Source organism: Aotus nancymaae, unplaced genomic scaffold (assembly GCF_030222135.1).
Source record: "Aotus nancymaae isolate 86718 unplaced genomic scaffold, 86718_ANA_hifiasm-v0.15.2.pri h1tg000003l, whole genome shotgun sequence".
Taxonomy (NCBI): Eukaryota; Metazoa; Chordata; class Mammalia; order Primates; family Aotidae; genus Aotus; species Aotus nancymaae.
The window spans coordinates 66,549,479-66,564,614 of NW_026988414.1; the positions used below are offsets into that span (position 1 = coordinate 66,549,479).

A 15,136-nucleotide genomic window follows, 5' to 3' on the forward strand; every position below is an offset into this window, starting at 1 on the left:
AGTGGGAAAGGCATATCTGAAGAAGGAAAGCTCAGGGACTGGGCGACTGGAAGCTAAGAAGTGACTACCAACAAAGTTCCTTGAAAACCTCTCTGTCCCATGCGCTGACCTCGGCGGAAACCAGCTTTGGTCTGGAACACAGCTAAAAATGCAGAAAATGTGGTTAGAACTGCAGGATCCTGGTCTTGCTTATAGCTGGAAAGAAAACGGTTATATATCCAGCCGAAATCTTTCTGCTCAACGAACGCGGGCGCCAGGCTTGAGAGGAGAAGCTCGGGTTTGTAGAAACTGGCAATGCTGTCCCCAGAAGCCGGCTCGGCACCGAGATGTGTGCCGTGGGGGCCGCCCTAGGTCCGGGTGCGCACGGAGCGCTTCTAAGGCGGTCGGGTTCAGCACCGCGAACAGCGATAGCCTACGCCTTTCTCCTTCGCGGGCAGAGCTGGTTCCCTCCTCCTCCCACCCCCCTCCACCCCCTGCTGTCTGGAGATGGGCAGTGACTGCCCCTCCCCCGCCTCCCCACCCCTCCTCGCACTGCCCCCGCCCGCCCGCGTGCATGCGCTACTGAGCAGAGGGGCGGCGGGTCCCCGAAGTCCGGGCTTCAGGACCCCGGCCGGCAGGACCGGCTGCAAGGGTTGCCAGAGGCGCACGGATCTGGGCGCGGAAAAAGCCTGGATTCCGCCATGGCTTTGCTGTGTGGCCTTGGGCAAGTCACTCTGCGTGTCTGGGTTTCAGTTGCTCCCCAGTCCAAAAACGGGATTGGGTTCTTTGCAGCCGGGACATTCCTGAGGTCTCCATTACCCCTTCTCCTCCCCCAAACCCTGGGGGCTTTTGTTACGGCGCCAACAGGGGTGTGAATAACAAAAGACTCCCGTCCAGGGGGTGAATGAGTTTGGACTCCCCACTGCCAAGTATCCCCCGCGTGCCCTACTCGGCGCGCCCCACTGGGCGGGCCTGAGCCTTGGCGGCGGCTCTGAAAATGGCTTATCTGCTCTCTGCTTTCTCTGTTTCGCAGGAGCGGCGGCATGGAGGCTCTCACCACTCAGCTGGGGCCGGGGCGCGAGGGCAGCTCCTCGCCCAACTCCAAGCAGGAGCTGCAGCCGTACTCGGGCTCCACCGCTCTCAAACCCAACCAGGTGGGCGAGACGTCGCTGTACGGGGTACCAATTGTATCACTGGTCATCGACGGCCAGGAGCGCCTGTGCCTGGCGCAGATCTCCAATACCCTCCTCAAGAACTACAGCTACAATGAGATCCACAACCGACGCGTGGCCCTGGGCATCACGTGCGTGCAGTGTACGCCCGTACAGCTGGAGATTCTGCGTCGGGCCGGGGCCATGCCCATCTCGTCGCGCCGCTGCGGCATGATCACCAAGCGAGAGGCCGAACGCCTGTGCAAGTCATTCCTGGGCGAGCACAAGCCACCCAAGCTGCCCGAGAACTTCGCCTTCGATGTGGTGCATGAGTGCGCGTGGGGCTCGCGCGGTAGCTTCATCCCTGCGCGTTACAACAGCTCGCGAGCCAAGTGCATCAAGTGCGGCTACTGCAGCATGTACTTCTCGCCCAACAAGTTCATCTTCCATTCGCACCGCACACCCGACGCCAAGTACACACAGCCCGATGCCGCCAACTTCAACTCCTGGCGTCGTCACCTCAAGCTGAGTGACAAGTCAGCCACAGACGAACTGAGCCATGCTTGGGAGGACGTCAAGGCCATGTTTAATGGCGGCACGCGCAAGAGGACCTTCTCGCTACAAGGAGGCGGCGGAGGCGGTGCTAATGGCGGGTCGGGTGGGCAGGGGAAGGGTGGTGCTGGCGGCGGTGGCGGCCCAGGATGCGGTGCGGAGATGGCCCCAGGCCCGCCGCCCCACAAAAGCCTGCGCTGTGGCGAAGATGAGGCTGCCGGGCCTCCGGGGCCACCTCCTCCCCATCCGCAGCGCGGACTTGGCCTGGCGACCGGAGCTAGTGGCCCGGCGGGCCCAGGAGGGCCCGGTGGCGGTGCCGGCGTACGAAGCTACCCGGTGATCCCAGTTCCCAGCAAAGGCTTTGGGCTCCTGCAGAAGCTGCCCCCACCACTTTTCCCCCATCCTTACGGCTTCCCTACTGCCTTCGGCCTATGCCCCAAAAAGGACGACCCAGTTTTAGGCACGGGCGAGCCAAAGGGCGGTCCTGGCACTGGGGGCGGCGGCGGCGGCGGCGCGGGCACTGGCGGGGGCGCTGGGGGCCCGGGAACCAGCCACTTGCCCCCGGGGGCAGGGGCGGGCCCGGGCGGCGGCGCTATGTTCTGGGGGCATCAACCCTCCGGGGCAGCCAAGGACGCAGCGGCCGTGGCTGCAGCGGCCGCTGCCGCCACCGTGTACCCGACGTTTCCCATGTTCTGGCCAGCAGCAGGCAGCCTCCCGGTACCGTCCTACCCCGCTGCACAGAGCCAAGCCAAGGCCGTGGCGGCAGCCGTGGCTGCGGCGGCGGCGGCGGCGGCGGCAGCTGCTGGCAGCGGTGGCCCAGAGCCCCTGGACGGTCCCGAGCCAGCCAAAGAGGGCGGCCTTGGCGCGGAGGAGCGCTGCCCGAGCGCTCTGTCCCGCGGGCCCCTGGACGAAGACGGCGTGGACGAGGCCCTGCCCCCGCCCCTGGCCCCGCTGCCCCCGCCGCCCCCGCCGCCCGCACGCAAAGGCTCCTACGTGTCGGCCTTCCGGCCAGTGGTCAAAGACACAGAGAGCATTGCTAAGCTCTATGGTAGCGCCCGGGAGGCGTATGGCGCGGGGCCTGCTCGCGGGCCGGGACCTGGCGCGGGGGGCGGCGGCTACGTGAGCCCGGACTTTCTGAGCGAGGGCAGCTCCAGCTACCATTCCGCCTCGCCCGACGTGGACACGGCGGACGAGCCGGAGGTGGACGTTGAATCCAACCGCTTCCCCGACGACGAAGGCGCCCAGGACGAGACCGAGGCCAGCGCACTCAGCGCGGGGGGAGGCCCAGAAGGTGACCAGCCCACTGGACCCCCGTCAGCCACCTCCTCCGGCGCGGACGGTCCCGCGGACTCTCCGGACGGCGGCAGCCCCCGCCCCCGGCGCCGCCTCGGGCCACCCCCCGCCGGCCGGCCCGCATTTGGGGACTTGGCGGCCGACGACGCGGTACGGAGACCTGAGAGGAGCCCGCCAAGCGGCGGCGGCGGCTACGAGCTGCGAGAGCCTTGCGGGCCCCTAGGAGGACCCGCGCCGGCCAAGGTGAGCCCCGCGCCCGCCCCGCCGGTGGCGCCTTCCCACTTACCCTGTGCGCCGCGGGCCTGCGGGGCCGGGAGGAGGACGGGAATTTTGCTCTGCGCAGGCGTCGGAGCAGCAGGCCCAGGCCACTCTCCGCAAGCCCAGCCTCGGGCGTGCTACGGAGCTGGGCCCAGCCGCACCCTCCAGTGAGGGTTTCGGAAGCCGGAAGCTGGGGGCAGAGGGCGGGCTGGGGAACAGGTGTGCTTTGTTTTTGTTGATGGGAGTGGGGAGGAGACCGGCAGAGACTGCCAGAGACAGAAAAAGAGACAGAAAAGGGGTGTGAAGGAAGAAAGAGGGGATAAAAAAGGAACCCAAAGCCAAAGCGAAGCGCTCGCCCAGGTGGGCATCAGCGCCCCAAGGAAGAGAAGAGAGGATAGTGTGGCCTCTCCCCAAGTCGGGCCCCAGCAGTACCGGGTCCCCGGAATCTCCCACCAACCCAACTCCTAGTTTTCCGAATCTCTTCGCACTCCCGCTTGGGAACCACAGGGTTCGTTGCTGGGAAGGTGCCTCGGGACCGCGTGCGGGGCGGGAGGGGGCTTGAGGGGCAGGATACAGCCAGGCTGGAGTCGTTAGCCATTATGAAAGTGGGTGCGCACACCTGTACATTCGGTTCATTAAAACACGAATCATTAACCGGATGCGAAAGGCGTCATTTATGCCGGGGACGGGGCACGGGCGGGAGGGAAAACGCCTAAAAGGAGGCGGGTGCTGAGGGTGAAGGAGACTTTGAACGGCCCGTAGCTTGGGAGCCGCTTTGTGTTTAAGAGTAATTTTCCCACAGGCGCTAATAATTACCCTGAATCTGCAAGGGAGCGAGGGTGCGCCGCGTGCGTTACTGCTGCCCGGGGCGCTCACGTCCAGCGGGCGCACCAACATCCGTCACCCTCCTTTCCCTCTCGGCCGCGGGGTAGGGCTGGGCGGCTTTGGGCCGCCGCAGGGCGCCCCCCCTAATCGCCTGTCATTTCTCGGCCGCCGCAGGTGTACGCGCCCGAGAGGGATGAGCAAGTGAAGAGCGCGGCGGTGGCGCTGGGGCCCGCGGCCTCCTACCTCTGCACCCCTGAGGCCCACGGTAACTCCTGTCGCGGCCGCTCGCCACTGTAATGGGGGACCGCAGGCAGAGGGCCGGGGTCAAGGAAGGCCTGCGAAAAAAGACAAGGAGAGAGACGCAGAGAAAGAGGGAGAGGGAAGGAAATATAACGAAAACAAGGAAGCTAAGCGAGTACTCCCAACTTCCAACCTTTGGTTACTTAAAAGCAACAGTGACAACAGGCCCTCTCCACCACACGCACACCCAGACACGGCGTTAAACCCTTAACAAAATCACTCCCAACACCTCCTTCAAGTCCTCTCATTTATTCAGCAAGTGTGTTTGGCCGCGGGGTCCCCTTTGGCCAAGCAGGGTCCGGGCGGAGGATGGGGGCACTTGGCCGCGCGCTTGGGTACCCCAGAAGCGCCAGGGTAGCTGAGACCCCTCGTGGGGTGGTGGGGGCCGCCCTGCACTTGCGCGCCTTACCAGCTTCCTCGCAGAGGAGGGGTTGAGGGTCTCGGAAATTCGGGCAGGTCGAGGCAGCCGAGCCCCGGACGATGTCCCCCCACCCACCCCGAAGGTCGCAGCCTGGGCCGCGTCCTCCGCACGTGTCGCGCGGACAGACCCGGCGGCCACGCGCGCTCGCGGTGCCCTAGTATCTGCGCGCGATGTAGGTCGCTTGTCCCTGGTGGACTCGGTTGCTCGTCTTGCTCTTTTCCGAAGGGCTAGAGCGGGGGCGTGAAGCCCGGAGATGAGCCGACCACGCGCGGCGGTGGGGAGGGTCCCCAGCCCAAAGCCTCAGGGCGCGCGCCTGGGCGCAAAGCCGGGAACCAGAGGCGGCCACGACGCTTTTAATTAGGGCTCCGGCGCCCCGACTGCGGCAGCTCTGGCAGTATCCGGGTCACGGTTTCTTTGCCTCTCCTTGAAACTCGGTTTATTGCCTTCAAGAGCCAGATAAGGAAGACAATCACTCGCTCGCCGATGATTTGGAAACGAGGAAATCCTATCCAGACCAAAGGAGTATCTCCCAGCCAAGTCCTGCAAATACAGACAGAGGTGAGCCCTTGGACCCCTCGCGCCCCACCACACCCGGGAGCTGGGACCCAGGTCGCCCAGGTTCCCAGAGGCTTGAGAGAAAGGCCTTTAATCAAGTGTAAGCAGCTGCCAGTTTTCTTCCTGAGCAAGCAGATAAGTATTTAACACGAGCAGGGTGCAGGCCGGGTTTTCTGAGTTGCTGCCTCCTTTGTGGGTTTGAGGTTCTTTCAGGTAAGGGCAGAGGTTGTACTAAAAGGAAATGGAGGGCCGTCCTCACCCACGAAAAATAGGTCAAAGGGCACTTCCAGCCCTTAGATGGCCCCTTTTCCCTAGGCCCCCTCCTCTAGGGTTCACGACCCTACTCAGTACCGTGACCTCTTAGAAGGTGGGTAGTACCGGATACCTGTAACTGTCTCCTCCAAAGGCAGAGCGTCGAGGGTAGGTCCCTGACTTGCCCTGGTTCCTGGGAAGCTCACCCCTCCCCTCTCAAGGGCTCTCCCAAGACAGAACTCCTCTTACCTGCCATTGCATCCCAGGCGAAGATGGGCTTACCTTGGATGTCACAGGAACTCAGCTGGTGGAGAAAGATATCGAGAACCTGGCTAGAGGTGAGGCTAAATTTGTGGAAAAGGGGTACACTGTGCTTGAGGGCGATGGGCCATTCCTGCAGATGGGTGTTATCCCTGTAGGGGGTGAGTGTGGAAAAGACCTGGCCTTGGGGGGGATCAGTTTCCCTTTCATTGGGTAGAAAGTATGATCCTCTGGATACATTTTCCTGGCACAGAGGTATTTATGTGAGGGTAGAGCATGGGAGTAAAACAAACCCCCAGAAGTGTATTGAAAGTTTGGGTTCCCAAGGCCTGGGTCTATCTGAAAAGCCCAGCGAGAAAAGAGAAATGAATAACGTGGTCAGAACTTGATGCCTATGGACAATCAGACAGGACAGTCTGGGTCCCCTAAACTCAATGGAAAACAGGACTTCAATGCAGGATTGCAGGGAAGCATTTATTTTAGGAATATGTGAGAGATGCTTTTCCTCTTTCCTGGAATTAACATATAACCACCTTCGCCTTGCCCTAAATGGAGTGAGGATGGAGCTTGTTTGCAGAATGGGGATCCCATGTGAATGTTCAGCCTGCAAGGGGGAGTCTGCAGCTTGAGGTACAGAGTAGAGGAGCCTCTAGCCCCACTTGGCCCTTTACCTTCCATTCTTGCATTTCAGAGGCGCCTCTCCTGGGGGAGGGCCCAGATACCAAAGACCTCACAGTCAGGGCAGGTGCCACGTCTTTCCCTCTGGAGTTGGTTCTGAGGGCACTAACAGGCCTCTACACCTAGCTCCCTGCCCCACAACTAGCCCATAGATGGTCTTGGGAATTGGTGGCAGGAGGAAGACAAGCATTGGTGGTCTTCCATTCTTCCTAGTTACAGATTTACAGGAAATGCCATTACCTTCAAAAATCATTGGTGCTTTATATTGAGGGTTCTTAGCATGGATTTAGCAGTCTTCAGACCTGAAATTGTAGGCAAACTGTTGTATGTGTATTTTTCCGGGAAAGGTCTCCAAGGCTCTGACCAGAGCCTCCCGAATTTATAGTGAAAGGTATGTGGGCAGGGAGCTGTCTATCACTTGAATTGGGAAATCAAGTTTCAGTGGACCAGCCTCTTAGGCTAGGGAGTTAGGAACAATTTAAAGTAGTTGCCCAGCTGCATAGTTCGTGAAGCCAGGGCCTAGATTTCACAGTCCTGAATTTATTCTCCTGGGCATCCTACCCCACAGCCCAGTTTCTTCACCCAAATCCTTTGAATGCAGTTGGTAAAGCCAGAGAGCGGAGGGCCTCCACCTACTGGTCATCCTCCTCAACTCTCCTCTCAGGGATGTTGGCCAGGGCAGAACCTGGGTGCTTTCTAGGTCCCCTGAGCTCCAAATAACCCTGCTTTACCTCCCACTTTACCTCCCACTTTCCCCCTTTCACAGATGAACTGCAAAAACTGCTCCTGGAGCAAATGGAGCTCCGCAAGAAGCTGGAACGGGAATTTCAGAGTCTCAAAGGTACCCACTCCCATCCTGCCTCACCCCACCTCATCACCAGCCTTCCACCAGGGTGCCCCGACCTACTCCGAAAGCCAGGTGCCAGGCAACTAGCACTAGGTGCCCTGCAGAAGCTAAGAAACTGTCCTTTTCCAGGATTGCTCGCGAATGTCTGGATGGGGGTGGGGGTAGGATAAAAGCGGGGGCAAAGAATGAGAAGTGGAGCTGGGGGAGGGGGCTGTGCCTAACAGCTCTCACTTAATCAATTTGCACAGATAATTTTCAGGATCAAATGAAGAGGGAATTGGCTTATCGAGAAGAAATGGTGCAACAGCTGCAAATTGTCAGAGGTAAGACGGGAGTCAGGTGAGCGCGTGCACGGGCCGTAACTGCCTCTCGTCTGGCAGGAGCCGCAATGTTGGCTCAGTCATTTGGATTTAAATTGAAGGTAATTTAACAATTATTTTTTTTATTTAATATCCTTTGTATACTCTGATTAGCCTCAGAATGGCAAGCGAGCCCAGCAAACGGCTTGCAGGCATCATTACATGGAGTGATTGAACTTCTTATCGCGGCAATTTCCATGGTTTCTAAATTAAAAATCGAGGCGTAAAATTACCTGGGAAGTAATGCCTAAGTTTGCTTTAATTTTGGTTAGATCCGTCTGCCTTTAAGCGCCATCCCAGGCCATTTCCTTCCTCCGCCAGTCTGCAGTTAGGAGCTCCGGTACCCCTCCCCCGTCCCTGGAGTTGTTTCGGTGCGGAGCTGCGCCCTGAGGAGAGGAGGAAGCCCGGGCTGTGACCCCGGCCCTTCGGAGGGTGGTCCACGTTTCCTCACTGGCCCCCTCCCTTTGTCTTCCAGATACCTTGTGTAACGAACTCGACCAGGAGCGGAAGGCGCGCTACGCCATCCAGCAGAAATTGAAAGGTGCGGAAGCCAGGAAACAAAGATAGGAGGGGTGCCGGCTGCTGGCCGTGCTGTCAAGTGAATGAATGAATAGTGGGGCTAGTGAGGAAGGCCACGATCCACAGGGATGAGTCTGAGAGGGACGAAAGTGGGAATTGATTTTAACGGGAAGATTATTCTAGGACGGTGGGGTAAAGAGAAAGGAGCCCCTTGGGCTTTGGGCGTCAGAAAATCTGCCTTCTAGTACCAATTCTGGCTTTGAGCAAGTTGACCCCTCTCTTACTGTGCCTCAGTTTCCTCTTCTGTAAAACGGGGCTACTGAGCCAGAGCAGTGGTTCTGCATTCACCAGCCTTTGTCCTAACCTCCTGCCTCCTCCGGATCCGCTCCGTTGAGATCCCCTGACCCCAGAGGGTTGGGTAAGGCCAGGGAGGGGAAAGGGTGGACTGCGCGGCTAGGTGAGCCCAGAGAGGCGCCCAGAGTGACCCTCGCGACTCTCTCCCCAGAAGCCCACGACGCCCTGCACCACTTCTCCTGCAAGATGCTGACGCCCCGCCACTGCACTGGTAACTGCTCCTTCAAGCCCCCGCTGTTGCCCTAGGGCCGGCCCAGCCCCACCCCTGCGCCCTCAAGCCATGCTGCTCCTTGTAAATACCCGCTGCCGCGGCTGCCCTGAGCGAGGAACAAGCCATTCAGACCCGACCGATGTAAATACAGCCGCCCGCCCGCCCGCCTTCCTCCGGGCTCCCCGGCCTTGCCCGCCCCCTCCCGGGCGTCCCAGTCCAGGGCTCCGGCTCGGTTTCCTAGTGTAAATACTGCCTCACGCCTCAAATCCCCCTACCCCGTTTGAACTCCAGGGCATCGGACCTCAAGGGGTTAACTGGACCGCGAGAAGCAGGGAGGGGAGAGCGCCCCCCTCCCAATGTATAGCCTTGAATCAGATTGTGAATACGTTGTAGTAACTTCGCTGGCGCCGGCCCCTCACTCCCTGTCCCGTCTACTTCTGAAACTCCTGTTCCCAATGACAAAGTGGCTATGTGCAATGGATATAAATGTACTGTGAGTCTCTCGGTTCAGTATTAGGTTCACTTTATTAATGCCGTAAGTTATTTTTCTTCCTTCTCCTGGACCCACTTCCAGTCCCGTTTTGCATTCCCCTTTGGATTTTGCTTTGTCTTTTTGTTGTAACCTCTTGATGTAACAGCACTTTAAAAAGGCGACAACTGACTCACGAGATGGCAACCACCTGGAGCCTGTTTGGGGAGACCACCCTGTACCTGCGACTTTTGTTTTTAATAATAATAATAAAAAAAAGTCACTTCTGGGGCTACGGAGAGGTGGGAGTGTGCCGTCAGAGCTGGGCGGGCGGAGCACTGTGCAACAGGTGGGGGTGGGAGGCGCCCCGCGGGTTCTAGGGCACCCGGGGTCAGAATCGCGCCTGCTCAGGTAGGCAGCAGAGAGCGCTCGACCTCTCCACTGTCTCCCTCCAGACACAATTTTCTCCCACAGAGCACTCTCTCTCAGTGTTTAGGACCCTCCTTTGGGCCCGGGTTGGAGGAGAGGCCTTAGGTCACGGTCCTTAGAGCAGGGGTCCTCGGCTCTTCCCTCCAGTGTTCGAAGGGGCCAAGGGTTCATCCAGGCCCATTTCCACGCCTGCCACACCGGGGAAGTTACCTCCGGGGCGTTCACAGACAGGGTGCCCTGCCGGGAATCCCAGGATCAACCAGATTTGTCCCTTTAGATGGCGCAGGCACCGCCGGCCTGGCCTGGGAGCCCTGCGGTGGGGTGGCGGGTGCAGGGCGTAAAGTGGGTCTCTGCCCTGCAGGCCTGGAAAGGAAATCGGGACTTGGAGAGCTAGGTCACAGATGCCCTGTCGTCTGCCTCTCCGCTACCCGAGAGTAGGTAGCCCAGCCTGCATTTTCTGTTCCATCCTACATGGGCTAAGGACTCGCCAGGCCTCGGCTGCGGTGTCCGACGTCTGGGTCCGGCCTCCCAGCGGCCTCAGTTTCCACAGCGTAGCTGCCGCTTGGACTACAGATGACCACGTCATCTGTTAAACTGCAGAACAGTCCTTTTGAGGGTAAGAGAGTGTGGATGGAGTGGGAGAGAGCGCCCGGCACTGGGAATCATTGAGCCTTGGCTTCCATTTCTCGCCCTTGGCTGGCTAGTGGGGGTCTGGCGTCGTGCCCTTCTTTTTTCTTTCCTGGGTCTCCGTTTCGGCCTCTATGAAATAAAGACGGAGGACGCAGGCGTCAGTCCAAGTGGCTCGTAGAAGCGCCCTCAGGGCCAGTGCCCCGCCCTCCCGCCCTCAGTCCCCCACTCAGAGCTCGCCCAGCGCGACGCAGACCCTGGAGGTGGGCGGCTCTGGACCAGGAGCCCTGGACTGTGCGGACCGGGAAGTTTCGTGGTGGGTTGTCTTGGGGCGGCCTCGGACGGAGCCGGCGAGTAGGGGCGCTCTCTGGACCTCCCGAAGCTGTGCAAACGGGGAGTCCCGCGGCGCCGTATAGCCAGTAAGCCAGACCCTAGAGTTCTTTGCGCTGGGGCTCGGAGCCCTCGAGTCCCGGGATGTTCCGAGGACTAAACCCAGAGCGGACACGAGGGAGATAACAGCAGTGAGAGCGCCGGGCACATGGCGAGGCGTCGCCTCCGGACACGCGATCTCCAGGCAGGGCCCCTCTAGGGAGCGGGAACGTTTCATATGCGTGGGACCCACCAGATACGTTCTCCGCTGGACCCGCGGCGAAACTGAGGTCCAGAGAGGAAGAGACTGGAGTCCCCAGGACGCGCCAGGGCCCGCGGAACTGCGACGGGGCGGGACAGCGCGGGTGTGGGAGTTTGCCGGCGCCTTTCCCCACCGCGAACTGCACCTTTGGAGGTCATACTTTCCTTCTCTGTAAAATAGGCATAACCATTACCACCCAGGCAGGAAGCTCGGTGGCTGCGGCCCGACAGAGGAACCTGGCAAATGCTTCTTCCCACCCTTCTTTCCCAACTCCCACAAACTGAAAAAGCTCCTAGGAGGCTGAGGATGGGGCGCCCCCATCTGGGCCGGAATCTCTGCGGACTGGAGTCGTGGGCGGATCCGACCCAGAAAGCTCAGTCGCAAAAACCCCCCTGGGCTTCGCGTCCCTTCAGAAGTGGTTTGTTCCCCCCAAAATGTTAATAACCAAACGATTGGTATGGATGTAATTATCAATAATTATACGAATTATTGTTGATTGCAGGGCTCGTAGCTACTTTAATTAGTTTACCAGATTCTAATTAAGTTAAATGAAACATTAATAGGGAAAATATGCTTTGAAAAACACCGCATGATTTAAAAACAAATCTATTTCTCGCCACAATGTTGCCACCTTGCGACAGATTTTAGGCATTACAGCCAACGCCCGAAGGCCCAGACTAGGGTGCCTGGGCTCCCAGGGAGAAAAAGTGGGGCCTGGAAGTTGGGAGGAGGCAGTTGGGCACAGAATGTCCTCCGGGCTGTTATCCTGGCCCACAGCCGTGCCTACAGGAGGTCTGGCTCTGGAGTCCAAGGTCTGGGTTAAGGGACAAGGTAAGCATGCCTCTTATCCAGAGGAAGCCGGGACCCCTCTTGGGAATGGCAGTGGGACAGATGATCACTATCCCCACATGTCCTGGCAAATCCAGAGTGAGAGACTGAGCAAAGTTGGAGCTGCCGTTGGAGACAGCATCAAGTGGATTTATTTTTCACTCCCATGGGAGAAAGCAGTAAGTCCCTTCCCATCTCCATTTCTTCTGCAAATCAGCATGACCTGTGTGCAAAAGTATCACTTAGAAGACCCCTCAACTCCTGGAACTCAGGTGACTCTGTTCTAGTGGCATTCGGCTCATGAGGCTAGCAGGGCACTCACCTCCCTTTGTTATCCTTGGTTGTAAGTGTCTGTTGCCCTAAGAGCGAAAGTACGTGGACAGCAGGGGTCACACCTTGCTCTCTCTCTTGCAATCTTCAACACAAGGCCCCGGACTCCACAGGCACACAACACGTCTAGATAAATGGCTTCTAACTTTGCAGTTCATCTAGGTGCTGAAAATATCTGAGGGAAGGAATCCCTAGGTGCTTCTGGACAACAGCCACTGAGAAGCAATTAAGCTCATTTGCATAAGGTTAATTAAACACAGGCTTACTGCTCAGAAAGATCCTTCATCAATAGGATTAGTTTTGGGAGCAGGTGTCAGGTAAGTGATTGTTAACCAAGAATAGGAAAAATTTCTTCCTGTTCCAACTATGTTTTAAAGAGGATACTCCTTCATTCCGTCATATTTTTCCAGGTCACTGTCACACAGGTCCACCCATTCCTAGCTACCCTGCTCTAAAGCCTTGATCCATTGCAAACATGTGACTCCTGCCTTGAATTCACAACACCAATAAAGGCAGAACTGGATCTGCATGCTCTTCCCTTGAATTCTAAACAGCCTCATCTCCCCTCTCTATCCTCAGATGTTTTGTTAAGAGCACAGACTCTGGAGCCAGATTTACTGAGGTCTCAATGCTGCTCTGCCATTGATGAGTGACACGGCAAGTTGTTGAATCTCTCTGTGCCTCAGCTTCCTTATCTATAACATAGGGAAATTAACAGTAGAACTGTTTTCTGTTAATACATGTAAAGCACTGAGAACAGCTCCTGGCATACAAGAACTGCTATTGTATTGGTGTTTGTGCTAAGATTACAACTCTGAGTTCACTTTCCTGAGACTCAAGCCAGGAATGCTTTTAAAGAACCCTGAAATGGACCCCAGTCCATCACCCTCCTCTCCTCCAGGGGCACAGAAAGGAGGATGAACCAGTGCTTTTTCAAGCCCGGACTACTGAGCTTTCTGGAGACACATTCATAAGACTCTACAAGCACGCAGGTTGGAAAGGCATCCTGCAAGCCAATGCTCTCATTACTGTATGTGTTCAAAGAGGACTGCCCAAGTTCCCTCAGCTGGTTAGTGCAGAGCAAGGGAAATAGCCAGGTTTCTGGATTTCCTGGGACTAGGAATTGCCTGTGTCTTTCCTAATTTCTGTTCTAAGGCAAGTTTCTTTCCCTTCTTTCTTTTTCTTTCTTTCTTTCTTGACGGGGGTTTCACCATGTTGGCCAGGCTGGTCTCAAACTTCTGACCTCGTGTTCCACCCACCTCAGTCTTTCAAAGTGCTAGGATTACAGGCATAACCACTGCACACGGCCAGTTTCTTTAGAACAATCTGAACAGTCCTTTTTGGGCCAAGTTCTTCATCCTTCACTCTTGGATTCTATTTTACTCCCTATAACACCCCCTTTCACACACACTGAATTGTCCATGCTGAAGGAAAGGGAGCCACACCGACCTTGGTCGTTTTCTTGTTTGGCATTCCTACAGAGACATTTGAAACTACTCACCCAATTGCCCAAGTGGCCTCCAAAGAACCAGGTATCTCTAGGGGAAGAATAGAAATCCAGCCACCAAAGATTGTCCTGTAACACCTATATGGAAGGCCCTGAGCCAAAGAAGAGGCAGAGATGTCCCGCAGTCGCCTATTCTCGGCTGTTACCTGGAAAGGCTCATTTCACCTCCACTGAAGAGAAAAGGAATGGGTCCTGAATGGAACGCTGCCGGGCAGCTCCCAGCGCCCACTCGCAGAGTACCCGCCGCTACCCTAGGATGACTCCGGGGCTGCCAGCCTGACCACCGCCCTCCTGCGGCGCGCCTGGAGGCTAGGAGCTGTGCAGCTGCTCGAGGCAAATCGACTGGGGTCCTGGTGGCCGCAGGGCCCACGAAATGGACTACGTGCATGCTGAAGCACTAGCAAAGGAGATGCACCATTCTTCTTTGGAAAGATACTTCAGAAAACATTGACTAAGTCATCAAAGGAAATCTGAATGTGCTTGGACTTTGTTTCCGCCCTACCTTATGGAACTGTGTTTTTGCAATTCAGTTACCTGGGGGCTGGGTCCCGATCTTTTCAGGGTCTGCGCCACTGTAAGTCTTATCAGGCTTTACCTCTCAGTGATTGATATAAAATGATGACAGTAAAATCCACAGGGTGAAGCTGTTAGGAATTTTTTAAACATTATTTTATTTTTCTGCCCCCTTCCCCTTTTCTTCTTCTTCTTCTTTTTTTTTTTTGAGACGGAGTTTTGCTGTTGTTGCTCAGGCTGGAGTGCAATGGATGGCACGATCTTGGCTCACCGCAACCTCCGCCTCTCGCGTTCTAGCGATTCTCCTGCCTCAGCCTCCAGAGTACCTGGGACTATAGGCTCCCGCTACCACGCCCGGCTAATTTTTGTATTATTAGTAGAAACAGGGTTTCTCCATGTTGGTCAGACTGGTCTCGAACTCCCGATCACAGGTGAGCCGCCCGCCTGGGCGGGATTACAGCCGTGATCCACAGCGCCCGGCCTCCCCCTTTTCTTTTATTATTTATTTATTTGGTCAGGAATATTTTAATGAAATATTGGTGAAGCCCTTGACATATGGTAGACGCTCATTAAGTGGTAGCTTTTTTTTTTTTTTTTCCTCAAAGGATTCGGTCAGTCTCATTGCAAGTTCCTCTAATGTTTATCGTTGCAGTAGGTCCTGTTATGTTTTTGGACCTGAAATGGATCAACTTTGGCAAGACGAAATTTCCTTAGGTGTAAGTTACTGCAATACTCAGGATTGTGCAGAGGGAAGCAGAGGCAAGATGGAAAAGATCTCAAACTGGGGCCCTAGGGCCAGATGCAAAATGCACCGCAGAGATGAATCTGCCCAGGCCCCACTGCCTCCTATTCCGTCTCCTAGGACTTACTAAATTTTCTGTGTCAAACAAAAGGTATAATCTGTAGATGAAAGGTGACTTCAGTGGTAAACCGTGTACCGGAGCATAAACCTGGTGTAACAAACAAAAGCAAAATCCAATTTGGTGC

The 15,136-nt window shown here is 56.8% G+C and overlaps 1 protein-coding gene across 1 annotated transcript; it reads left to right on the top strand.

Annotated features, from left to right (window-relative positions):
• The first annotated feature begins 586 nt into the window (after positions 1-586).
• SKOR1 (SKI family transcriptional corepressor 1) lies at positions 587-9,579 on the top strand. The gene is made up of 9 exons (XM_064376409.1): positions 587-787; positions 1,013-3,218; positions 4,233-4,323; positions 5,230-5,337; positions 5,853-5,924; positions 7,292-7,366; positions 7,621-7,695; positions 8,207-8,272; positions 8,756-9,579. Exons 1-9 carry the CDS (start codon positions 681-683, stop codon positions 8,848-8,850), a joined length of 2,895 nt encoding a protein of 964 aa, XP_064232479.1. The 5' UTR covers positions 587-680; the 3' UTR covers positions 8,851-9,579.
• Positions 9,580-15,136: the final 5,557 nt, after the last annotated feature.